Consider the following 27,059-nt stretch of genomic DNA (forward strand, 5'->3'; position numbering starts at 1 on the left):
TGGGAGAAATAAGTAAAATGTCATCCGTAGTTAACTGTTAGGAGTGATTGGGGAAATTGAGTGAGTTTACCTGTATATAGTCATGCCAGTGGGGATTGAGCAAGAGATAGCTATTTGCTGCAAGCCACAGGGCAGACATTCATGAACAATATTTGAAGGTTGCTGTGCCTTAGGAGGTGTATCCTAGCTAAGGGCTTTTGCCCTGAGTATGCATCTTTACATTTGTTAGAAATCTGATGACTTAATATCTGAATATCTTTTCCAAGTCTTTGTGAAACTTTTATTTGGCATGGACTAACAAATGTAAATTTGAAATCTACTTGCTATTTATTTCAGTCAATCATTGGGTGCATGGGGTGGAGCCCTGCTTGTGTCCTTCTGTTCCATCTCCCTGCTCCTGACCTGAACCCAGCATGGCTACAAATAAAGCAATTGTTTTTAAAAAAATGTTTTAGCTGCACTGTGCATATGGTGCAGCTAAAAAATGTTTTAATTGCACCATATCATAGCTTCATCTATACAACACTCAGCCAGTTGGCCCTGCCTTCTCCTGAACTGCATATGCGCAAAGGAGCAGGGTTCTGGGCGTGCTTGTTCCTTTCAGGCACCAGAGAGGGCATCCAGAATTCCTGTACTGCCTGGATCACCCCTTCCAGGAGTTGGGGCCAACAAGAATTATTCCAGGGGATGGGCATTACATTCAACACCCACAACTAATCTCTATCTACTGCACTCTGTCTTAATCATTTGTTGAACTGTTTGTTGCTTGGGCAATTACTCCTGAGAAATCCAGTGCTTCTTGCTTGTTTATGACTGTTATGTCTGGTCAGTTGCAAAGTATTGTCTTATCCTAGAATTGTTCTCTCTCACCAAAATAATTTGTGAGTGCATAGCGTGGCTTGTCTTGCCTTGTCTGAATGTGTCTGGATCTCCTAGGCTCTGAAAGCATCTTTCTGAGGAGCACATGTTGATTGCATGATCCACGAGGCCAGGTTCTAGTAAGTGCATAGTTGTCCTTGACAGGAGGAGCTTAAGGTGAACAAGTGTGAAGAGGGTGCAATACTATATTCATTTATCTGGGAGTAGGCTTTATTGAAATCAATGGGACTTGTTTCTGAGGTTTCTTTGGGCAGTTTTCTTTGGTCCCTGATTGGGAATTATGTTCTTTGTGCACTGAGACAGTGTAAATTCAGGAGATATCTGGATAAAAGGAGGGAAAGATCCTAGTCTAGCATTGTGATAATGGGCATCTGTTCTAGCCTTTCTTTGTATTGCTAGTGACCATGGTCTTTACATGGTTAACAAACAAGAGATATAATGACACATTTTTAGATTAGTTTCTCATCAATAAACCAGAAGTTGCTAGTGAGAAGTGACTGCAACAAGCCTTTACTCCATTTTGTTCCATGGCTAATGTTTGCAGGGTAATAGTATTTAATACTCTTTCTGAATGCTAGTTTGTCATACTAGATTTTTCTGCACTTGTCAACTGCTTCATTTGTTCAGTAGTAGCAGTTTGCTGAATTTGTGAGTATGGGTATGAGAAAGGTGATGGGGGAAAGTGTTAAATGTTAGGAAAGGTGAGACTATGGTCATCCAGTGAAGGATTTGCAGTCAGAAAAGATATTTGAGGGAAGTTGAGACTATTACACAGAGTATAAGCCCTCCTTACTTGTGAGTAGAAATGTATATGCTGTATTTTTGTACTGCGCTGCTTCTCACTATTACTTCTGAGCAGGTATGGAAAGAGAGGGAGTGTTTGTGTGGGGGTGCTCATGAAAAGAGATGGATACACACTCAGGTCCTCTGGGAAGAATTTACTCCAGCCAACAAAAACAAGGCTGACAATTATTACCCAGAGGACCTTTTCTTCTGCCGCTCCCAGTTTGTGGAATGGCTTGCCGGGAGAGATTCATCAACTTAACAGTCTTCCAGAATTTAAGAAAGCCATAAAGACTGATCTCTTCTGGCAGGCCTACCCAGTTGAATTTTAAGATGCCTTTTTTAATGGTGTGCTGCTTTTAATGATGCACTGGTTTAAAACGTTTGAATTAGTTGTATGTATCTTATGGTGTTTTTATTTGTATTATTATTAATAATAATAATAATAATAATAATAATAATAATTTATTTGTATCTCGCCTTTTGCCCAATACTGGGCCTCAAGGCGGCCTTACAAAGTTTAAAACATACATTGAAAAGGAAAAAAGAAAAAACACATTTAAAATACACAACAAAATTATAAGTTAATTAACATAGATGGAGGGACAGATTATTCTCCAAAGGCCTGCTGGAACAAACAAGTTTTAGCCTGCTCCCGAAAGCCCATCAAGGAGGGAGCCAGTCTAGCTTCCCCAGGAAGAGAGTTCCAAAGCACTGGAGCAGCAACTGAGAAGGCCCTCCCCCCAAGTTCCCACCAAGCGTGCCCGTGAAGATGGTGGGGCTGAAAGAAGGGCTTCTCCAGAATATCTCAAAGCACGGGCAGGTTCATAAGGGAGAATACGGTCTTTCAAATAACCTGGACCCGAGCCATATAGGGAGAGGCGGGTAACAAATTATTATTATTATTATTATTATTATTATTATTATTATTATTATTATTATTTTGAATGTTTTTCTGTGTGGCTCTGAGGATATGGCAAAAAAGTAAATTTTGGATGCTTTCATAACTTGCTGCTGGGTTCCAAACACCATTTGTTTCTTGGTAGTTTAGAAGATATCATCATCATCATCATCATCATCATCATCATCATCTATTTATTTATTTTGTGTGACTTTGTGGATCTCACACTCGCGCACACGTTCACATTGTTTTGCACTCATGATCTTAAAGTCACTTCATTCTCTGTGCAATGGGAGTTTGCACTGTATCAGGAGTATGTGGGTCCAAATAAGTGCTTTTGTGTGGCCATGTGATTTTCCTCCAACCCCCGACTTATACTTATGATCTTAAAATCACTTGATTCAGTTTCCTTCTCAGTGTAATGTGGGATGCTGCTGGAGCAAAACAAAACAAAAAAAGGCTCCAAAGAAATGCCTTTGCGTGTTTAGGAGGGGTCTTTTGTTTTTTCAACATGCAAAACGAAATTTATTGCTGGAACAGGAGCATGTGTATCCAAAGGAGTGCTTTTATGTGGTTGTATGGATTTCTCCACTCCATTGCTTTGCACTCATGGTCTTCAAGGTTTCCCTTTCTGTGGTACGGATTGCTGGCTGTTGGGGATTCAAAAGACTGCTCCACCTCTGGAGGTCTCTGTCTCCACCCCACCAGGCTCAGTGGGCACCAGCAGTCATAGTTTTCAGTGTTTACCACTAATTTGAAAAATATATTGGGTTGATCCAAAGGTTTCCCTTCCTCTGATAGAATCAGCCATCCTCCAATGGAGAATGCTACTTCTGTCAAAGGAAAGCAACCTCTGGATCCAACTCATTATATATTCAGAAGCTGAAAGAGAGTTGGCTTCGTATATATTGTTATGACAGTCTTTGCACATAATCACAGAATTTTGAGAACAGAGTTTTTTCCCTACTGTATCTTGTGCTCTTTATTTTAATGTTATCCTGAATTATCCATATTAGTGACTAGAGTGTTTTATTGTGATAGAGAAAACACTTTCCTCCTGTTTCAAGAAAGATGAGATATCTACAAAATACGTTTTGTCTGTGGTGAACTTGGAAAGTTTGTATCACATGCAGCTCCTGACTTACAAGAATCATGATGTGTTGTGGCATCTACTTCATTATTTGTCATACTCAACCTGTCTGCATGCTGTCTCTGCCCCCTCCTTTTTATATTTCCACTTTACCCATTATTTTTTTGCTTCCTACACATGACACAACACACCTCTAAAATAAAAAGTTTTAAAAAGAAAGTCACATTGAGTTTCAGCTTGTGCTCTGTTCCGTGCAGTGATTCGTTTGTAATGGAAATATTAGGTTTCTGTCTAACACTGAGAACATGCAAAGAGCCCTGTTGGATCAGAACAATGGCCTATCTAGTCCAGCATCTCATTTCCCATGTTAGCCAACCAGATGCCTTTTGGAAGTCCATCAATCAGAACTTGAGGCCAATAGCCCTGTTTTACAATTGTCCCCCAGCAACTGGTATTCAGAGCCATGTTACCCTTAATCTTGGAGGTAGCTTATAGCCATCCTCACTAGTAGCCATTGATAGCCTACACTGATGTATTTTACATTATTGCTTTCCTCACCCCCAACCCCATTTCCACCACTGCTGTTTCTCCCTATCACTCTCCCCAGGAGCCAGGAAACAGGAAATTGGCAGTGGGGGGGGGAATCCAGAGAAGGAGATGACAGTGGGAGAAGTGATGGAGAGGAAATGTGGTGGCAGTTTGGAAGAAGAAATCTGAAGGAAGCAGAAATGGCGGCAGGCGGCAGAAGGGGGAGGAAGAGAAGATGAGTAGGAAAGGGGCAAAGAAAAAAAAAGAGAGACTCCAGGCAAGAGTGGGAAAAGAGAATCCTGAAAATAAAAGCCCGTGGTCCAAATTGATGAGGTGTCCACAGACTTGGAAAGATTGCCTATCCATGCCGTAGGTTGACGGTTTCATTGAGCTATCCACCTAACTATTTCTTGACCCTTCATTGCCAGCTCAGGCCACTTCATGTATAAGTGAAGTTAAAATAACAGTCTTGTGCCACCTTAAAGACTAACAGATTTATTATAATATAAGCTTTTGTAGACTAAAATCCACTTTATCAGATGCTTGGTGCAAGTATATATAAAAGTGATGGTGGTGATGGTGGAGAAAACAGTGAAGTCAGAGGGAAATGAGATGCAGAAAGCACAGGCAGTAGCAATTATATTATTAATAGTGGCCATTCACAAAAGAGCTGTTGCTGATAACACAAATATCCTGGCATTGGGTAAGCTATAGTGTAATTAAAAAAACAAACACCTTTATCCTGAATCCAGACGCTGGGGATAAAATTAAACCTTTTGATGAAAATGCTAATTCAGAGGTTTATCTTTCTAGTCTCCATATGGATTGCTTTTTCCTGGGCAAGCTTGCCTAGTGACTGAATTAATGGCTTTCCAGTGCCAAATGATTTCCACCCACCCACCCCAAGGCTTTTAACTTGAACTTTTTTCCTGTTATAACTAAACCACAACAGGAACATGGGTGGGAGGGTGCTGTTGCACCATGTCCTGCTTGTTCATCCCTGGCTGATGGCTGGTTGTCCACTGTGTGAACAGAATGCTGGACTAGATGGACCCTTGGTCTGATCCAGCATCAGGGCACTTCTTATGTTCTTATTCCAAGACAGAAGCAGGAATTATTGAATAAAGTTTATGATTTGTATGTAAAAGCCTGACTATACCATTGAAATAGAAAAGTGAATGGAGGAATGACTGATAGCAGGGGCTAGAATGAAATGGTGGGCAGGGTTAGTTAGAGAAAGTCAGGTAGGAGAACAAAGTTAGTGAGAGGTCAGGAAAGTGGGATCTGAATTAGGATTGAGGGATAGTGACCTGGTTTGCTAACCCATGCTTTATTTAAAATAGGCCACTCTACATGCCAGTGCTACACTTCCCAGTATGCCTTTGGTGGCCTTCAGGTGCCTGTGTCCTCTGACAGGCACTTCTCTCCTATCGTTGCTGATGCTGCTCCTCGATAGAGCATTGAGGGACATCAGCGTTGAGGAGGAGACGTAAGTGGCTGTCAGTGGACGCAACCAGCTCCAGCCAAGTCCTGCTGGGACTGCCTCAGCCCACGCTTCTCGCCCACCAAGTGCTCCTTCAAGAGCCTTTACTGAAGGGCCAGGGCTGGGCCAGGCACTTCCCCCTTCATTGGGCCTGTTTCTGGGCAATGTGCAGATGCTTCACCTTCCTCCCTCTTAAGGGCAAAGGGCACGCACATACTTTCCCCAGGTTCTGAGAAAACAGCACCCTGAGTCTGGGTTGTGAAAGGCACACAACAGCAACCTGCCCATGCACTCACAATGGCTGCCAAAAGCTGGTAAGTCTAGCCTCTCACCCAAGGCATGCTGGGAGTTCCGCCCAAGGTGAGTTGTAGACATAAGCCTTTTTAAAAAAAAAACCTTTAAAAATACTTAAAATCCCAAATTTCATGTTTTTATATTTTTCTGATACATTGTACAGCCAGACCTATCAGCGTGCCAAATTTCAAGTTTCTAACTCATCTGGAAGTGGATAAACATTTCTTAACATATATCCCACACACATACTTTCAGTGTTATAGGTAAAGATTGATTAAAAGTATTATTTAACTAAAGAAAAATTGAGGGTTGGAGGGAAAAATATAGTGTTGCTTAAGTATTGTCCTAAACTGGAAAGCTCCTGAGAGTGATGATGAATGTGCCAAAAATTTAAAGTTCTAAAATTGCCTTTTAGCTCCGATATTTGCTCACAGAAGGCAAAGAGAGGAAGGTTGACTGAGGTGATGGGCATTCTTGTTTCACATGCATGGTAACTGTTTTTGCAACAGCAACAGTAGAATGTGGATAATTCGAATTACAATTATTTTTAGTAAAAAGTGTACAAATGGACATCTTTGCCCTGTAGCATGTTAACAATGAGCGTCTGTTTGGTTTGTCGGAAGTGAAAGCAAAGCCACAGCCAGTTCCTTTTTTGTGTGTGGTTTTTGTTGGAGAGTGGGGGACGGGTGCAGACCACTAGACAGCAATATCTTGACTTAGTTCTAATCAAGTGAACAAGAGAAAGAATAGAGATGTTCAGTATGCCAAATTTCATGTGTGTTACCAACCATTCTCTGCCTCATATATAAGAACATTGATTTCTTCACTCCAGATTTCTTCACTCCAAATTAGTAAACTCTGGAGAGCATACAACATATGAACAAGTCTCAATAAATATTTAGCTTGGTGACTTATTAAAGATTAAGGGCCCAATTCTTTTCGATCCACCCTGGGTTTTCGTAAGCTCCGAATTCAGATGCTTATAAGTATCCAATGCAGAGCAGGAGGCATGTCTTGCCTCTCGCCCTGCATTTTAGCTAGATGGGTGTTTTCACTGGTCTAACAGAGGCTTTAGGGAGGGAAGATGGCTAAGGATAGCTCAGATCTCCACGTCCCCAGTCTTCACCCCTCCCTGCCCACCCATCTACACCCTTACATTCCTCTACATGTTCATGTTTGCGAACTTGTAGAAGCAGCTGACACAGTTCTCTCCATGCTGGCTGTGAGCAGGGAGGGCAGTTTCCTGGTTCCAAGACCAGAGTGCTGCCTCAGACCTTGGATCCAGAATTCAAAATATCCCTAAATGGGCTGTCTAAGACACTGTCTAAGGGCCATAGGATTGCTCTCTTAGGGGTTTTAGGGGGGGATTTTTTTAGTGAATCTATATCCCTTGCAACCTCTTTTTCTCTTAATACACTGTTTTTAGTGACGTGATTTGTGCATAAGGATTCCAGGATAATACTCATAACATGACTTGTTTATAACATAATTAGATTGTAGAAGAGTCTCTAAAGTTCCCTGTTATTTTTAAGTGAGAAAAAAAGATTTTTATAGAAAGAAAAACAACTTGAATTTGCATGTGTTTAACTTTTCAAGTGATAACATGCTTTGAACTAGCAGAAGAGGAAGTTTTGAATGTTAAAGAACTTACCAAAACAAGTGGCCTTTATGTATGCATACATGCTTAAAAGACTGAATGGAAATATGTAATACACAGTCTCATGCTATGGTCTTAGGCATTTAGACCAGTACAAATAAATCAGTACTGACATTAGACTGTATCAGCGTATGTAGATGTTAATTGTCTGCAGGGATAGCTAACTGGTTGACTTTGGATAACATTGGCTCGCTGATATTATTTTGCCTTGTTCTCAGATCATTGTTAAGAATAAATATGTTTTGCCTCCATCGTACCACATTAGACACCAAGGGGCAAATGAACACTATTTCAAACACAAGGTGTGTCATACATGTCTATAAGATCAGAGTCAGCCACATCTCTTCTAAATAAAGGAAAGGGAAAGTTGCTGTTGTGCTGGTTGTACCTAATACTTTGATCAAATGTATGGAAGAAATAGGCTGATCATCTCTATTTAAAGTCTTTGTTCCAGGAGAAGCAGATTTTTCTGTTCTGGAACACTACAAATAAAGCACTTATTTAGAGGAACAGTCTAGCCCCTTTATCCTGGCTTGGAGAGAATAACAGTCCTACCTGTTTCCATGAGAGAAACATCTGCTGTTCTTCCCTAGAGGGGGTACTTCGTTGCAGAGCCATGCAGAAAAGACCTATGAGGTCCTGCCGCACATGGGCAATGGTGATATGGCCACAGAGAGGCCAATTCCTGAACAGCTTGAGGCTAAAGCATACACCATCACCCTGGCTTGAAATTTTGTCGTCTCTTATAACTTTTTCAACCAGAAATGTATTCTTGAGGCCACACTTTTTATTAATTTAGGGGGCAATATGAACCCATTTGTTGATGTAACACTTTCATTTGATATTTTGTCATTATTAAACAATTATTACTTAGATTGAAAAAGTTGACTATTTCTGGTCTACCAGAAGGAAAAAATGTAAAGCAAATTGGCTCCGTTTTTTAGACAAAAAGGCTATGTTCAGATGTCACTATTAAGCTGCTGTTATCCCCCACACGATCAGACAAATAAGCTACTGTGTGTAATTTGACTCCCTCCCCCCACACCTCCAACTGTCCTGCTGCAGTCCTCCTGCCTGAGCAGTGGTGCTCTTTCACTTTTGAAGCACTGGAGGTTTCATGATCAGGACAAAACGATACACGCAGCCTCTCCTAGCCAGGAGGCACCCGATCCACCATCAAACCCGTGTGCATTTACTCCAGAGAAGCTAACCCCTAAAAGGAGGAAGTGGTTAGAAAACCTTGGGATGTTGCAGTATCGGGACCAAATTCCACATACAGCCTCTCTTTGTTGGGAGGCGCCCGATCCACCAGCAAACCCCTGTGCATTTATTCCAGAGGAGCGAAAATCCCAAGTGTCCCCCAAAAGGGGAGAAGCCTAGAACTCCTTGGGGGATTTCAGGATTGGGACCAAACTCATATCCTGCCTCCTCTACACTGCTGGCTTGATCCCTTTAACATGTTACTAATCAGTAAATCAGCGAATAGCAGAGTGGCTGATGTTTTGAATACTCTTGCCATACAGCTCTGTAACCAGCCAAAATAACCCACTGTGAACACCACATGACACAATAACCCATGATGGGTTAAACAACGCACTGTGCAGACTGTGGGTTATCAGAGTGGATTATTTTGGCCAAATAAGCCATTGTGGGTAATAAAAAAACCTCCCAGGAGATGACACCATAATCCATGATGAGTTAATTAAGCTATCATGGCTTAATTAACCCATCAGAAAGAGGGAGAGGGAGAGAGAGAAAGAGAGAGAGAGCATGCATCCATCCATCCAGATAAGAGAGGTGATTTAAGTTATTTGCAAATGTTTTTCTTGTGAATGTGGCAAGCAAAGTTTGGCATGGGATAGATAATTAAGTTCCCTCCAATTCCTCAGTGCACTTACTTCAGTTGGGCAGTTTATCTCTTGTTGCAGGTCATGTGTTTACAGGGACATGTTTCATAACATTTATAAATTCGTGTTATGCATACATTCATAAATTGCTATGATGAACAGAATAAAAAAACTATTATACTTGAACATAATGCTAAAAATAAAGAATTGATATATGAAAATCATGAAACAAGTCAAACAGATGTTCATTTCTCCAGCACACAACTGATCTGTGAAAATTGCTGTTTCCATGTAACGCTCATGGACAGAGTCAAAGGAATAAAAGAAAAGGATTGAGTAGGAATAGCAATATTAAGCAATTGAGTAGGAATAGCAATATTAGTTAATATGCATTAACTAAAAATGGCCCATAACTTAAAAATCCCTAAAACCAATAAAGTCTTCCCTTGCAATTGCTAGGAGGGCAATACTAGATAGACACAAGAAAACTGCTTAACAGTGCAATCCTATATATACTCAGAAGTAAGCACAATGAGGTAAATGTGGATAGGACTGGGGCCTTAGGTTCTTAGCCAAATAACAAACTATTTTTATAGTGTTGTTTTGCCATCGGTCAAATGCATCACAGGTGTTAAGGTGTAGGAGTTTTGAATAAGGTGGAAAAAAGGCCTAGTTCTTACTGGCAAACCTGTGCCTGGGCTGCACGTCTTCAGACAGAGGCTCACATTATTGAATACTGTTCTGTACACACTCCCCGCCCCTGCCACCCCCATTCAAGAAAGTCAGATGTCCAGGAGAGGGGTTCTAGCTTAGCTTCCCCCTCTGACATCTAGTTTTCAATGTAGCAAGACCCAGTGTGGTGTAATGGTTAGCATGTTGGAATAGGACTGCAGACACCCAGATCCAAATCCGTAGTCAGCCATTAAACCCACTGGGTGACCTTTGGCCAGTCAACAACTCTCAGGATAACATACTTCACAGGATTGTTGTGAAGATGGAATGAGGATGAGTTGAGAATCATGTACATTGACCTGAATTCCGAGGAAGGACAGGATATAAATTTAATAACAGATGATGATGAATATGTGAGGAGTTTTAAAATAAATAAATCATAGAGAAGCAATCTGAAGTGGTACAGCCTAGACACAGAGAAGCTTATGTCACGTTAGGCCTACTTAGAGACATTCCATTGAAATGAATGGGACCTGAGTTAGACAAAGGTTGAATACAACCTAGGTGTACCACATCTGTGAGAACTAGGGAGATGCCTATTACATGCCTTCTGTAATTTAGAAGTGTTCTGGGTTTTTCATAAACTGTTAAATAATTTTGCACTGGCTCAGTGACATTAGCATACATTGGCTTCCCCACCACATACTAAATCTCATCAAGTGTAAATATTGATATGACAAAATTTGGTAACTAGGAACTTTCACAACAAACATTCAAATCTATTTTTCATTTTCTTGTAGCTATGTGAAGACGTTATACTACCGCCCATACATCTTCGGCTGTTAGCTAAAAACTTTTCTTTTCCCTATAGCTTTTAAATATTGAGTTTGTTCTGACTCTATACTGTCAGCTTCACCCTACCCGGTGCCTGTTTACACTTCCCTGTGCCTGTTTGCATTCTCTTTCCCTCCTTATTGTTTGCTACAACTTTATTAGATTGTAAGCCTATGCGGCAGGGTCCTGCTATTTACTGTGTAATCTGTACAGCACCATGTACATTGATGGTGCTATATAAATTAATAATAATAATAATAATAATAATAATAATAATAATAATAATAATAACGAATCTAATTCTATACTGCTAGCACCAGTTTCTATGGCAGGTGACCCCCTGATTCTAACCTAGGACTTGCAATTTTCTATGACAGACATGTTAATCAGCAACTGATAATGCTTTATATGCACCTTGAAGATTACATATGTTCACAGGAACAGGAAAAAAATGAAATAATAGGAACATTTCTAAAGTTTTTCCATTCAAACTAAAATGCTACTTCCTTTTATTACTTGCCACAATAACCACATTCTTGATGACATACTGATGATCCATTAAATCTAGAATAATATGTGGAACAAAAAGAATGTTTGCGATTTTTAATTTTTTTTATTTGGCATTAAAAGTAATAATCTTTTGAAACCCAAATGAAATTGTGAGATTATACTTTGCTAGAAGATACTAAAAATGTTATCTAAATATTGTCTTTCAATATGTCATTCTTATAGCTGCATATTAAGCATTTTTAATTGGTTTTTACTTTCAGATTTCTGGAATGTGCTACAGCAGTAGTGTGTTAAAAGTGCACCGTGTACTTTGCGTACCCGGTGGTGTAGCAAGAATATTTGCTTGGACTCTAGAACCAATTTTCTCATCCGCGGAGCCATCCAGTGAGATCAGAGTTGGAATGGGAGCAACTGTGGACATACAGAGGCAACAAAGAATGGAACTACTAGATCGGCAAATCTTGATGTCTCAGTATGCCCAGTTGAGGCGACAAAGACAGCAGCAGGTGAAGAAAACTCTTTTTTTCTGAGAGATACAGCTTATTTGTAGGATGGAAATATGACAACTTTTTAAGTTAATCATATTTTTGTTTCCTTTAAGAAATCTATAATTTTGTTTTACACAGATCTAGGGATGCTTGCAAATCATCCAGAAATTTACCTTGAGAGAGGCAAAGACAGGAATGGTGGTGTCTTCACACATTTCTAGACTTCGACAAAGTGTATTTTCTTGTCAGGGGCTGGATTGAGACACAAGTCCCAGCATCCTTAGCAGCAAAAATATGCCGGTGCTCTTCCCACTAAGGAGAGGCCAGGGGAGGGAGCCACTTGCGGAAGAATACATTACATGTGGCCCTTAGGGCCGAAAAAGTTGTGCACCCTTTTATATCCCTAAATCAAGGGTGGGCGACATGCAGCTCCTAACACCCCTTGCTGCCCCTGGATTAAAAAAACCCCATTAACCCCCCAAAATGGAATTTGTAGTAGATGTGGAGCACCAAAAAGTCCAACTTCAGATTGTTAACTAAATTTGGCTAGTTTGGCACTTGGTTAGCTTGTAAACAAGCTAAATTTAAACATAATAGTGTCCTGTAGTGCTGCCAAATTTTCTGCTGAATTTACTCTGTATTTTATTTCAGGGTGTGCCCCACAGACTGCATAGTATACTGTGGCCCACAGGGATCTCTGGGGAAGAAAAAATGCCCCTGGACTTCCAGAGGTTGCATACCCAGGGCTGGCACTATCTTTAGGCCAACTAGGCAGCCGCGTAGGGCACAGGCGCAGACCTCAGAGGGGCGCAGTACTGCCCTTTAAGGGTCACCGTTTTATACAAATTAGCTGTTTTAAGAAAGAAAAAAGGAAAATATAATAGTTCAGAAACTCTTCATGAACAGCTGAATTGAAGTTGGCGAATTTTTAGGGTGTGTGTGCAAGTAGCTCGCCTTGCCTAGGGTGCAAAATATTCTGGCACTGGCCCTGTGCATACCCCTACTCTACATATAGGTAGGGCTGGTCTACAAAGCTGACTCTGCAAACCTTTGGCACAGAATTGCAGGGGGCAGTGTGAAAAGGAGGGGTGGTGATTTCAAGGGGCAAAATTTTGCAGACATTTGAATCGCGTTTGCGGTTTGGTGTGGTAGCTTGGCAGCAAATCTCCTTTCAGAGACTGACTTTAGGTGGACACAATTTCCGCCCTCCCCCCCTCAAAATTTCGATTGGAATGAATCTAGACCGTAATGTAGCATCATTCCAAGGATCATTGTGGGGGAGGGGAATGGTGGTCTCTGGGAAGCAGCCATAAGAGTACTTTCATTGCGAATTGCAGCAGCAGCAAAAATAGCTCTAAAACATTTTAAAGGTTTAAAAAAGGGGAAATCTGCAGCCAATATTGCACTAAACATTAAGCACCTGATGAAAAATTGCCAAAATGTCCCCCTTCCCAATTCCACTGCCAAATCTATGATAAAATTGAGGGGAGCATTTTTCCTCAGCCCTGTAAACCAATTTTAAGTTTAAGTTAAGCTTGTTGGGGCAGACCCTGCAAGCGGGGGGCAAGCACTCATGAGGTGGATGCAGGATGCATCCATAAGATCCCAGCCTTGCTCACTAACCACTTACTGCAAAAAATTAGCGGCCTAACCATGGCTTAGCAGGTTGTCTGAACAGGCCCTATGACTAGTTGTGAATATGAGAAACAGGAATGGCTAGCTAATAAAGATATGCAAAGATAAGAACAGAGAAGAACATGATCACCCAGAGTATCTGTTCAGGTTGGTGGTATATGAACTCCAAATGCGCTAATTATGTTATACACTACAATGCCCCTTATTCATTTGCATTTTTGCTGTGTACAATTAGCATTAATGATATGTAGTTTTCCTTCTAGAGAGATTTCGCTGTTGCAGAATGTTAGGGAGGTGTTTTCTGGGAATTCTCTCACTCCTGTAATAATCTATCAGCACTTGGTATTACTTAGGTGGGATGCTGTTTGATTCTCATAGGACAGACAGACATACAAGAGGGTGGGAGGGATGTAACAATAGTCAACAGGACGAATTTCTTCTTGGATAGCCCAAAATTTGAAGGAAATGTTTGCCTCCAATGGACATTAACCTCAGAGAGGCTTCCGGAGTGGAGTGGTTTGTGTGAGGTCAATAGCTTCTGCAACACTGGTTTCAGGATGATGAAACATCTCTAAGCTTCCCCTTACAAATACACTTCCCAGAGCCCTTCTTCTTTACTTCGCTTCATTGCCCAATGTTCTCTTTACCACTGACTGTTTTGACTGGCATAATATTCTTTACATTAAGAACCAGGATCCAATGAAAGCATTGATGAGAAAACTGAGAATCTTAGCAACTGTGCACAGGCCTCTTGGTATGAAGGCATATTTGTGAAATTCTGGCAAAGTGTTGGGGAGAGCAGTCCTTTGAAGGATTTGTGTTCTTATCCAGTGCTTGACCACCTGTCCTTGTTTTTTAATTAAAACAAAAAAGAAAAAGTCTCTTTCCTGCTGTAAAACTGACTACCTTCTCCTTCATTCCATGTCCATGACATAGGAACTGGACATTGTGCTACTTGTGATGAATTTGGGATAGCATGAATAGCGCGCTAAGAGTAAAATCCAATTGGCTCTATGGAAAACTAGAGAAGTGAGTGTCATGCAGACAGTTGTACCAAATTCCTTAGAGGAGAATAATAATAAATAATAATAAATAATAAAAAAATTATTTCTTACCCGCCTCTCCCTTTGGATCGAGGCGGGGAACAACATTAGAACAGGAATCAATACACCTTAAAAAATCATGATTTAACATTGATCTGGATAGGCCTGCCGGAAAAGGCTAGTCTTTAAAGCTGCCTTAAAATCACACATAGTGTTAATTTTACGAATCTCCTCCGGCAGGCCATTCCACAATCTGGGGGCGACAGAAGAAAAGGTCCTCTGGGAAACTGATGTCAGCCTAGTTTTAGCTGACTGAAGTAAGTTCACCCCAGAGGACCTGAGTGTGCGGGGCGGACTATATGGGAGAAGGCGATCCTGCAGGTAACCTTGACCCAAACCATTTAGGGCTTTAAAGGTGATGACCAACACTTTGTACTTTGCCCGGAAACTAATTGGCAGCCAGTGGAGTGATTATAATGTTGGTGTAATGTGGTCACCCCTAGGTGTACCGGTGACCAACCTGGCTGCCATATTTTGAACTAGTTGAAGTTTCCGAACTAGGTACAATGGTAGCCCTATGTAGAGCGCATTGCAGAAGTCAAGCCTTGAGGTTACCAGCACGTGCACTACTGTCTTTAGGTCTTCTGATTCTAAGAAGGGGTGCAGCTGGCGTATCAGCCGAAGCTGATAGTAGGCACTCCTGGCCGTCGCATCCATCTGGGCTATCATTTGGAGCGACGGATCCAGGAGCAGCCCCAAACTGCGAACACAGTCTTTCAGGGGGAGTGTAGCCCCATCCAGAACTGGCTGACACACCTCCAAACCTAGGTCAGAGCCCTTGACAGCAAGCACCTCTGTTTTGTCTGGATTCAGCTTCAGTTTGTTTTTCCTCATCCAGCCCATTATTGCCTCCAAGCATTCATTCAGAAGAGACACACTATCCTTAGCTGATGCTGGTATTGAAGGCATAGAGAAATATATTTGGGTGTCATCAGCATACTGATAGCACCCCGCCCCATGCCTCCGGATGATCTCTCCCAGCGGTTTCATGTAGATATTAAACAGCATTGGGGATAGGATGGCACCTTGTGGTACGCCATACAACAGCTCCTTTTTTGAGCAGCAACTATCCCCAAGCATCACCATCTGGAATCTACCTGAGAGGTAGGACCGGAACCACTGGAGCACAGTGCCCCGGATTCCCAAACCCCTCAGGCGTTCCAGAAGGATACCATGGTCGATGGTATTGAAAGCTGCTGAAAGGTCCAAAAGTACCAGCAGGGACACACTCCCCCTGTCAATGCTCATGCGGAGATCATCCACTAAGGCGACCATAGCTGTCTCAACTCCGTACCCTGCCCTAAAGCCAGTTTGAAATGGGTCTAGAAAATCTGTATCATCCAAGACTGCTTGGAGTTGGAAGGCAACTGCCCTCTCAATCACCTTGCCCAAAAATGGAAGACTTGATACTGGTCTATAATTATTAAGGTCCAGGGGATCCAGGGAGGGCTTTTTGAGAAGCGGCCGTACCACTGCTTCTTTTAAACATGGTGGAAAACTCCCCTCCCTGAGAGATGCATTAACAATATGTTGTAGTTGTAGTCTAACGGCATCTCCTCCCTGGGCGACCAGCCAAGAAGGACAGGGATTGAGAGGACAAGTTGTCTTCCTTACTCGGCCAAGCAGCTTGTCCACATCATCAGTACTCACCAACTGAAACTGATCCAGTGTAATCCTACTCACGGAGTTGCTGGACACTTCAGCTTCAGCTTCTGTTATAACGACGGCATCTAAATTGGCTCTTATCCGAGAGATTTTATCTGTGAAATGATCATTAAATGCATCACAGCGAACTACCGAAGGCTCTAAAACTAGGATGCTTGTTTGGTAGTTCTACTTTGTTATCTCTGCATCATACATATGAGCTCTGTACTTGCCTGGAGCCCTATTTCAGGGAAATGTCTATAACTGAGGAATTTTGGCAGGAATTTTCCCTCACCGTCCCAACACACAGAGCTTCATTAAGGAACTTCTCTACGCTCAGTTAATTTGAAAGGGTGTTTTCTGTTGAGGTTTTATTCTGTCTATTGCTCTTCAACCTTTACTCTTTTGTTGTTGTTGTTGTTTTGTTTTTCGTGACCTTGCGATTGCCCAATGAGCATATTGCCCTCTGGGGTCCTTTTCGCAAGTGTGTCCTCTGTGGAAGTAAGCTTCTCCTAAAGGAAAGATATTCTTTGTGCTTTTTCTGCCTGGGAGAAGGACACAAGTCTGTCCGCATTGTCAGGCTCGAAGAAACCAATCTGATCAGCTACAACCCGTTCTCTGTCAGAAAGCACTGAAGGCTGTAGAAGAACCTAAGGACACTATGACTCAGCCCTTCCTTAGCCCCGCTGAGTGCATACCTGCTCTTCTGCAGCCTGTACAAGTGTTAGGGTTGGAATCCCCCCCCCACTGTATTCTGCCTCAGATCTCAAGGCAAACTGAAACTCTGAACAGACAGAGATCCACCTACCCCAAGGCAATCGTTAACACTTGGCAGAAAGCTCACAAAATGGGCCAGAGCTCCAAAATCGTCTGTTACCCCTTCTACTGAGTCTAAGAAGAAGAAAAGCTCTAAAAGGATAGCAGAGTCAGTACAGGACCAACTGTGATCACCAGTTTTGATCGCAATTCCCGCTCCTCCACCAATCCTGCAGTCTCCAGTACCCAAGGCTGTATCGGGACCGACCCAGGACCTGGTTCCAATTACGTCAATGTTGGAGGGTGAGATCAGAGATGTCAAGACAGTCGAGCTAATGTTTGAGCTCACTATATTCATGCGGTAGTGACCTTGGTTGCATTCAACAGGGGAGTCACCATCACTGTAAAAATAATAATTTTGTGTTGGCTTCTTCCATCCCAGCTACTTCATGACCCTTTCCAGAGACCTCTTTCCTGTAATATTTTCCAAACGGTTGCTGCCCTCAATGGGAAGGGCAGAGGTGTGGACATTATTTGATTTCCCCCCCTTAATGCCTGACTAGTAAACAGCACCTTAAGGCTGAGCTCTGTGATCTGAGAAGACATAGCTGAATGTGTCAGTGATAAAATCTTCTCAAGAACTGCACCACTTATTTCCTTTCTATTAACTGAACATATTGTGGTGAATAAAGTTCACAGTTTGAAGGCAGTTTCACCGATTGATGTGTTAATAAGAATAATCTTTGCATTTATAAAGCACTTTTTATTCACAGGGAAAGGGGCTAGGCTTATTTGTTTATATTTATGTATATATTTCTATTTCTATTTCTGGAAGCCATTGTTCATCAATGGATCCTAGAGTGTTTAAAGTCGCATATTAAAATAACCAGTACTCAACAAAAATATTACATTTTAATTATAATATTATGATAGTTTACACACTACCACACTATCCGTAGTCCTATACAATATAACATCCAGGTTGAAGCCCAAGATAAAAATCAACAAACTCTTTTTATGAATTAAAACAAATTTATTACAGCTAACCAGAGGGAGCATTGAAGGGTAGATAACTAAACAAAGCACCAAGGAAAAGAAATACGTTCAGGATATGCACTACTGCCAGCCAGGCTGTGAGTTTACTGCTGTTACCTGGTTGGGCATTCCCACCCACCCACCCCGGAGGGTGCTTGAGCCCTGCCCCCCCCCAATAGTTCACACCCCACCCACCCTGCTTTAGAGTAATCTCTGCTCAATGAGAGGGGCATCCTTCTTTCATTGTTATGCACAGCTGCAGATAGGGATAGGAACTGGTTTGGCTCATCTTTACTAATGACTTGTAATTTTACTCATCTCTGAAGGCCATGGGAGTTTTTGAAATGAGGCAGGATATTAAAGTTCTAAATAAACCAGCTGCTCCTTAGCAGCAGAGAAGAGAGAAAACAAAGAGAATGGTGCTATTAGAACAGAGGTTTCTATGCTGCTGACGCCCAAGTTCCATTCCGTGAATGGAAATGAGAGAGAGGTGATTTAAGTCTAGGCTTCCCAAATGATGGGAGAATAAGCTTGTACTGTCACCAAATTGTGATGTATGTCACGTGGAATAGCACCCTATAAGTTGTTGTTTATTCGTTCAGTCGCTTCCGACTCTTTGTGACTTCATGGACCAGCCCACGCCAGCGCTTTCTGTCGGCCGTTGCCACCCCCAGCTCCCCCAAGGTCAAGTCTGTCACCTCCAGAATATCATCCGTTCACCTTGCCCTTGGTGGGCCCCTCTTCCTTTTGCCTTCTACTTTCCCTAGCATCAGCCTCTTCTCCAGGGTGTCCTGTCTTCTCATTATGTGGCCAAAGTACTTCAGTTTTGCCTTTAATACCATTCCCTCAAGTGAGCAGTCTGGCTTTATTTCCTGGAGTATGGACTGGTTTGATCTTCTTGCAGTCCAAGGCACTCTCAGAATTTTCCTCCAACACCACAGTTCAAAAGCATCTATCTTCCTTCGTTCAGCTTTCCCTACAGGTACCTGGAGCTAATACAACATCATTATAAGTATTCCTAATTATTTTAGTGCTCCTTTGGTAATACTTATCACAAATCTTCAGCACAACTCTGTGTTAACACAGCCATTATTATTTCGATTTTCACTGTACTGGTCTGAAAGTTTTCTTTGTCATATCAGTTTGCTGTGCCAACATAATATCTTGGTGATGCTGGCATGATGTCATGTTTTGTCCTCTCTGTGGCATGCCCCACAGTTAGATTTAATCATAGGCACTTAGAAAATCCTAAGTAAGCCTTAAGAACAAGCCAACTGTTTTAAAGATGCCTTTTGTATTTGCAACTGCTTTATAAAAAACCTTAAAAAGAAATATATATATTTTTAATATCTTCTTAATAGCCCATTAGGAGCAGCATAGGGTAGAAAAATCGCTACCTGGAAGGGGAAAAAACAATTTAAGTGGACAAAAATAGGTTCCTTTTAAGTAGGGTCTCTGATGAGAAACAGGACTTATAGGCTCAGCAGGAAGGAAACCAAATTCCTATAGAAACAGGAAAGGAGTGGAATCTTTTGACAAATCTAAAAGGAAGAGGGTGGAATCCAGTCTGCCTCACACACACACACACACACCCCATGGAGAATAATTAAAACTAAGTTCTTAAGAAGAAGAATAACAAAAAATCAAGGACCTCCTAACAAATGTAAACCACATCTTGTCACTAGTGGTAGTCCAATGATGCATATGCTGAAAGAAACAGGAAGGGTTAACATAACAAAGCGGTAGGGTACACCTAAAGCTGCTTGATGTTCTCGGTCTGATGAAACAAAGAGCAGCTTTGCAAAGCGTGGGGGAAATAAAGGGACCTCTTCTGACTTTTAAAAAGGACAATTTTGGTGGGGTGGGAAGAGGAACCTGAATTCCTAAAAAATAAAATAAGGGAGATCATTGAAACCAACTGGATATAAGTTACTTCAGCTTTATTAATTGTTATTGTCAACAGATAACAACAACAACAACAACTGTAACAATGTAAGAAAAAGAGCAATAATATTAATCCCAGTCTTCTTTCATACGGCCTTGATAAGGATAGACCTTGTATTCATTGTATTAATGATACATATTTTCATGATTCGCTCGCAGCAACAAATAAGACCTGTTCTTCTTTGTCATTAATACGGTGTCTGTTAATTTTCAAGCCAAATACTTGCAAAAAATAAGTATTTCACAGTATTAGGAGAGTGTTCAATATTGCATGTTTTAATGCAAAATTGCCTTCAGCCCTCTTGGATGGGAGATTCAGGGGGAATTCCTTATTCTAACAGATTTTGGTTTTGAACTTGCATTTTATTGTTAACCACTTTGAGCACAATTTTTTGGAGAAAAGGCAGGATATAAATTTTATAAGCTATGACTGGCCTTTCTTTCTTTCTTTCTTTCTTTCTTTCTTTCTTTCTTTCTTTCTTTCTTTTTACTATCCCCTCATTCAGTCAAACACATCTTAAAAATTTATGGGTTTAAAAGCAGAAAATAATGGCAGTGTAGAGTTTCTGATATATGCAAAATTATTTTGGATTTCAATATATATGGTCCTAAGTCTATATTGATGCATTTAGGGAGAATAAAGGATTAGGAAGTGAACGTTTGTCTTGAAAACAGTGGATGCATGAGCAACCAAGCTGAGTCCTTTGCATCTCCAAAAACAAAGAATTGCCCGAGTAAAATTAGAGGCATTGCATTTTGTGGCTTTAAAGTAAACCATCTACTTGAGACTAAGATGTATGATTTTAACCTATTTAATGGCCATGATAATTAATTTGCCATTTGTGAGAGGTAGAATTTTGACTGGAGCCTACAGTGATCTTGGGATGACTAATTTTTAAATGCACTTATTGCGTAGCAGGTTTTTTTCCTTTCAAAAACAGTTGAAGCTAAAACTGTAGTTCAGAAACAGTGTTATTTATTTTCTCCAACCAGGCTGATGCTTAGCTATTTTCAAGTTGTCGGACCAAATTTCTCAATTTTAGGTCTCTTGTGGAATGTCAGCCACTCATTTGCTGGGAGGTTCATTATATCATTTTACCATTTATTTTAAGGGAATATTTATTTTTGCACAAAGCAATATTTTCTCTTAAGTCTCCAATGTGTTCAGTGGAACCAACCAACCTATTAGGTAAATTTATTCTGGACTGCCTAGTGCGACATGAAACCACTGGGAGAGGTCATTCAGAATTAATGTTTTTAATAGTTGTATTCATGTTTTGTCTTTATGGTTTTACTGTTTTATTTTAGATTTATTGTACACCACCTTGGTGGCCTTTTGACTACCAAGACAGTATAGAAATATTAATAATTAAATAAAGAATTGTCAGAGAATAGAGGTGTGATCATAGGATATAGTTCAGGACAGAGGTTTTCAAACTTGTGCCCTTTATTACATTAATCTTTAGTGTATTTCATGCCAGTTGTTTTTTATGTGAGGGCAGTGACTTTTAGAACAACTGGTATTTGGGAAGTCTAGCAAGCCCACTGGTGCTCACATGTTTCTCAGGCCCTGAACTCACCCAACAGAAATGGCTGGCTGCCCACAATGCTCTTGAGAGACATTACATCAACACATTGTGGGTAATTACAATAGCAGGAAGAACACAGCTGCCCACTGCAGATCCCAGCACAGTTACTACTGCCCTCCACTGGTAAACCAACAGTGTGCTGGTGTGTGTCACTGATGATGTTGGATGGGACTTACCAGGGGCTCCCTCACACCTGGACCTAGCCCTAGGGGACAGCTTATATGAAGTCCTTATCCTGTATTGACAGTGAATAAGTTGCAGTTGTAGAGTTGCACTCAAATCAAACAGTGTTTTTTGTTGGTTTATTTTTTGTCAATTCGCCATGATTTCAGGTTAGTAGTGTATTATTATTTTTTGAATTGGAGAGTACAGTGTACCCCAACCCCAAAAGAGAAGTGCTTCTGTTCAGGGCTCCAGCCAGCATGGGTCAAGACTTTTATAGCACTGTTCAGGTCTGTGTATGCCAAACTGTATTCTGATATGTGTATCCTGTGTCTGCTTCTATACTTTGTCTATGCCAATCTGTATTCCAGTTAGGATTTCCTTGCTCCAGGGGGCAAAGCTATATTGTCTTTTGCATATGGCTAGAAAGAATGTGAATGCACACTTCTTCAAAAAAATATGTGTGTGAGGAGATACTGAGTACTGAATATACAAATAACTGTGCTATTGGGTGTGATAAATCAATAGCCCCAAATTAGTTTAGTTTCTTAAACTGGAAATAATGTTAGAGAAACTGTTTTTGCATTGTATGGAGAAGAGGTGGGAGAGAAAGTGAGACTGACTATTGAGCTTGATGGATAGTTGGATGGTTCAGACACATCAAAATTGTAATACTGGCACATCATCTAGAAAACTAAATTTTATACACACATAGTCTAGGATACCCCAATTGCTAGAAGATTCTAAAAGAAGGACATTTGTACAACTTTGCCTTGAAATGATGAACATGAAGTGTGCCTCAAAATGGCAAGGATACTTCCATATCAGTGGGAGAGCTGAAATGTGTTATATATAGCTAACAATATATCTTCATTAATTCTAATAGTTTAAAACTACTGAAATAAAATGTTACCTAATTCTGCAGGCTAGCCCTCAAGTACCTGAACAAACCAAACCAAATCTGGAAAGGATTATTAGGCTGTGGGACAAACTTGAAACAACCTTGGATTGGGAGGTGTGGATTTCCAATGGCAGTTAGGAATGTGAAGCTATGTTTACAGAATACAAGTTTTTTTCTGAGGCTGAGTCATGCAAAACTTCTTTATTGGGTTATATTCATTATATGAATCATTCAAGTTTTATGCTTTGTCTTAAACTTGATTTTGCTAGGCAGAGATTTGTATTATCTAACTGATTTTGTGTTGAAATCAGAGTAATGTTGAGAAATTTGTTTACAGGGTGGAATGATTAACTGGAATCGTCTCTTTCCTCCTTTACGTCATCGACGTAATGCAAACTATCAGGATAATCACCAGGCTGAACATGAGGTACTTCCTCCAGCTGAAGTTTCTGAAGAACAGGTAGGCATGTACATATCATGATTGGCCTGGTTATGTGGTTCGTTATTTTAATTCTCCTTAGCGTAGTCCCTCAACAAGGGGTTAAAGGCTCGCTACCCCGGTGCGTTAATAGCCAATCAAACACACGAGGCTGGAGAATGCTCTTAATTTAATTTCCGATACTGCAGTATAGGGGTGCTCTGTCACGATATGCAAGATGGAGGCACCTCGAACAAAGGAATCTCAGTCTATTTACAGGCCCTGACTACAAGACGGTGTTAGTCTCTTTCTAACCCTTCTATTGGTCAGTTCTGGATTAGCAAGTTAGGTTACATCATCAATGGAAAGTTAAGGTGCATAATCATAGGTTACATTCAAAGCTTCATTGTTCACAGTCCATTCATTAAGGAATGCAAATCTGGCATGTAGCCACTTGCAGCCACCCTTTTCACAGAGAAGCCATCTTTTAACCCCTAGCATACCACACACCTCTCCATTGGATGTGCAGGCATACAGTCTCAGGATACAATTCCACTGCCCTGGAAACAGAAGGAACAATGAAACCCCCCTCTGCTGCTGCCATTAGTATGGGGCAGTTCCAAAGCTGCCTGTGCTTCCTGCCTGGCAGGGCTGATCCAATTAGACAGTCAGGCAATCACCTCAGGTGGCAAATGCTGAGGATTTAAATACTTACTATGACCATCTTGTATTAATATTTGTGGTTAAATGTGTTGTGAATTGTATGTTTAATGGAGCTAGAACTCAAATCAGTGGAAAGCAACTGCATAAGAAGTATCTATTTTAATTTAAAGAATATAATAGGGTACATAAGTAGTTTGCCTGATTTCTTTTATTTCTTTTACTACATTTATTTACTGCCTTTCTTCCAAGGCACATAAGATAGTTTACTTTAAAATAAGTTTAATTAGGCTTACTGTCTAAGAGACATAATACAGATGAGGAAAGGGAGGGGGAGGGAAGAGAAGAATAAGCAAACTTGGGTACCAACTCTTTCATAAGGTTAATATAATAAAGGTTTCTATTTGAACTGAAGGCGATAGTTTTGGGAGGAGAGGGAGTCAACTGCCACTTGTCCGTAGCGGAGTCATTGGAGGGTGCTTTACTGATTTGACTCTTCATCTGACGTAGCTGGGTTGAGCGATCATTGAAGGAGGCCATTCTGCTAGGGAAGGAGCCCAATGGCAGTTGGTCCTAGGTGAACTGACATGGGGGGTGTTCCCTGTCTCTCCTGTGCCTCTGATTCATTACTATAATAGATGGAGGGGAATTAAAATCAGGACACTGACAAATACTGACCATTCTCTGTTCTTTAAAAGCACAGATGCTATCATTTTGGAAAAGCTGATTCATTTAGAAATTTATTTTACATTTTAAACAGTTGCAAAACAAAAGAATCATCCAGTTCTTAGCAATACCTTCAGTGTTCATAGAATAATTCAGCACAAACAGAGAAAGACAGAGGAAATAAAATCTGGTCCAATAACAAATGATAATAATATTTTCCTTCTTTATGAGCGTTGGAGCTGGAACTATGTGTGAGAATGAAGGCTTTCAGAAGCAGTTTAGTTAAGCGCTGAACAAAATGCTCCCCACAATGTCATGTAACAAAAAATGCAGATCTTTAGGAGAAAAGCTCTAACTTTATAGCAGACCATATTTATTTAGGTCCATATATCATTTTCCTGTATCCTATACTACCTTCTTTCTGCACATAAGGGTAGTTATACAGAGACATTCAGGGACAGTCGGTTTTATATTCCGTTTCAAAAATAAAGTGTTCAGACATTTTGATCTTTATAGTATGCAACTGGATATAAGGAAATTTGCCTACAACTGGGAACTTAGTCACTGGCAACTCCACTATCTCATGATGAGGAAGTAAATCTCATGTACTGAGCTAAAATCTTATTTTAAAGGTTGTCTTCCTCAAATTTCAATATTTTCCTACGGTTGTGCTCTGAAAGCAAATTAAGATGTTCCGTGTTTGAAGTGACATACAAGTTTCTCATAGAGACTATCACCCGGGGAATTGTTTGTTTAAAAACATATTTGCGTGAAAAATCTCACTTTTTCAAAACTTACCACACCAGAGAAAAGGCTTGAAAACTAAGGCTGGGTTCTTACAGTAACGCTGCAGTGTCACTCCTTTCCATGCACCAGGAAACAACTGAGACGACCCAGATTGCAGTAGAAACACCCAAGCGGCAGTTCTTCCCCTCTCATACATCAGCCCTCCAGAAACTGAAACATGGGCCTGGACCATGTGAGAACTCTCACATCATGCAGGGTTTCCCATATTACTCAAGTGGTGCAAGAAGGGACGTTACTGAAGTTCCTATAGCACCTGGATACCACAAATACAAGGTCGAAGTTCGTTCATGCTGTAGTGCTTTCTACAAAGGAAATCCCCACATGAAGTGGACGTAGTGCAGTTCTATGAGAGTCCTGTACCACCTCAGGCAGTTAAATCATTGAACTGGCCTTCACATAACTATGTTGCAACAAGGGTGCCAATTTTACCAAAGTTCTGCCTTGTAGTATATTTAGCTATTTTCAAATAGTTCTTTAAAGCATGCTGTTACGTTGACTTCTCTAAAGACCTTTTTCTCTCCCACTTCTTATTTCTCTGCTAGGTTGCACGACTCATGGAAATGGGATTTTCCCGGGTAGATGCTTTGGAAGCTCTGAGGGCTTCAAATAATGACCTTAATGTAGCCACTAACTTCCTGCTCCAACACTGATGAGTACCTGCAATGAAGAACTTGAATTAACATATTTTGGTGTGCTGCCCAAAGGAGGACCTTAACCATTTGCCCGGTAGACTTCTGAATGTCTAAATCAAGAAGAGGAAACTGTTCCTTCACATGTGACATATCAGAGCAGAAATGATGGATGGCACTGGAAATGTCTGACCTTTGAAGGAGATACGTACTGGCCAGGTTGCACTTGAAAAGTACTTTCAATTGTAAAAATATGCTATGGCTTCCATATTTATTTTGGACAATTGGGTGTACGTGGGTGTGGGTGGTGTGGGTGTTTTTTTAAAAAAAATCAGCATAAAATGTATTGCCATTCCTTATAACAGGGAAACAGGAGGAAACAGGAAAGCTTGTAAAACTGCACCTTTTGCCAAGAGTACAGGCTTTTTCCTCTTGTATCACGTTCCTTTTTCTAATTTTAAATGTTTTTGAATATTGCATTTAATTTACCTCTTACGTCAAAGCTTTAAGAAATATGCAGAATTCCTTGCTTGTATGATTTCAATAAAGGGAGAGAGGACTGCGATGTTGTATTCAGAAGATTCTGTGAATGTTTCTGAAAAAGGGAAAACAGAAGAGAGCTGGATAAGCGGGAAGATTTATAGTTGTAGTTATGTTTTTATTTTTTTAAAAAAGGAACGTGGGTTCCATATAGCAATAGAGGGTGAAACATCTGAAAGACTGAAGGCTAGTGCTCTAGAAGTACCGTATTTCTTCGATTCTAAGACGCCATCGATTCTAAGGCGCACCCCATTTTAGAGATGTTTATATGGGGGGGAAATATTCTGTTATGCATGGGGAGCGGATTGCAGGCAGGTAAGGGAAGAGATGTGGGTGGGAGCCAACCGGGGAGCACGTGCAAGGGCCCGGAGGCTTTACCAGCTGCCACCACTTCTTGCAGGGAGCGGGAGGGGGTCATTCGTGAGGCGCAGCTGCAAGTCCCGGGGCGCGTCCTGCCCGCTCCCCGGCCCAGCAACTCCCGGGCGTCGCCACCGTCTTCCCGGCCGGCGCTGCTGCTCCTCCTCTGCTGCACAGAACCAGCAGCCACAAGAAGCCGGCAGCGCCCGCCTGCCTCACACAACCCTCCACGAGCCCTGCAGCGCCC

General features: G+C 41.1%; 1 protein-coding gene across 1 annotated transcript in view; it reads left to right on the top strand.

The window, feature by feature from the left end:
• UBAC2 (UBA domain containing 2) overlaps positions 1-26,480 on the top strand; it is an 89,689-nt gene extending 63,209 nt beyond the window's left edge. Inside the window, exons 7-9 of the mRNA XM_063126112.1 lie at positions 11,739-11,984; positions 23,073-23,195; positions 25,829-26,480. Of these exons, the coding sequence (XP_062982182.1) occupies positions 11,739-11,984; positions 23,073-23,195; positions 25,829-25,936 (477 nt within the window). The 3' untranslated portion in view covers positions 25,937-26,480. The remainder of the gene's footprint in view (positions 1-11,738; positions 11,985-23,072; positions 23,196-25,828) is intronic.
• The last annotated feature ends 579 nt before the right edge of the window (positions 26,481-27,059 follow it).

The sequence above is a fragment of the Elgaria multicarinata genome, chromosome 5, assembly GCF_023053635.1.
Source record: "Elgaria multicarinata webbii isolate HBS135686 ecotype San Diego chromosome 5, rElgMul1.1.pri, whole genome shotgun sequence".
NCBI classification, from domain to species: domain Eukaryota; kingdom Metazoa; phylum Chordata; class Lepidosauria; order Squamata; family Anguidae; genus Elgaria; species Elgaria multicarinata.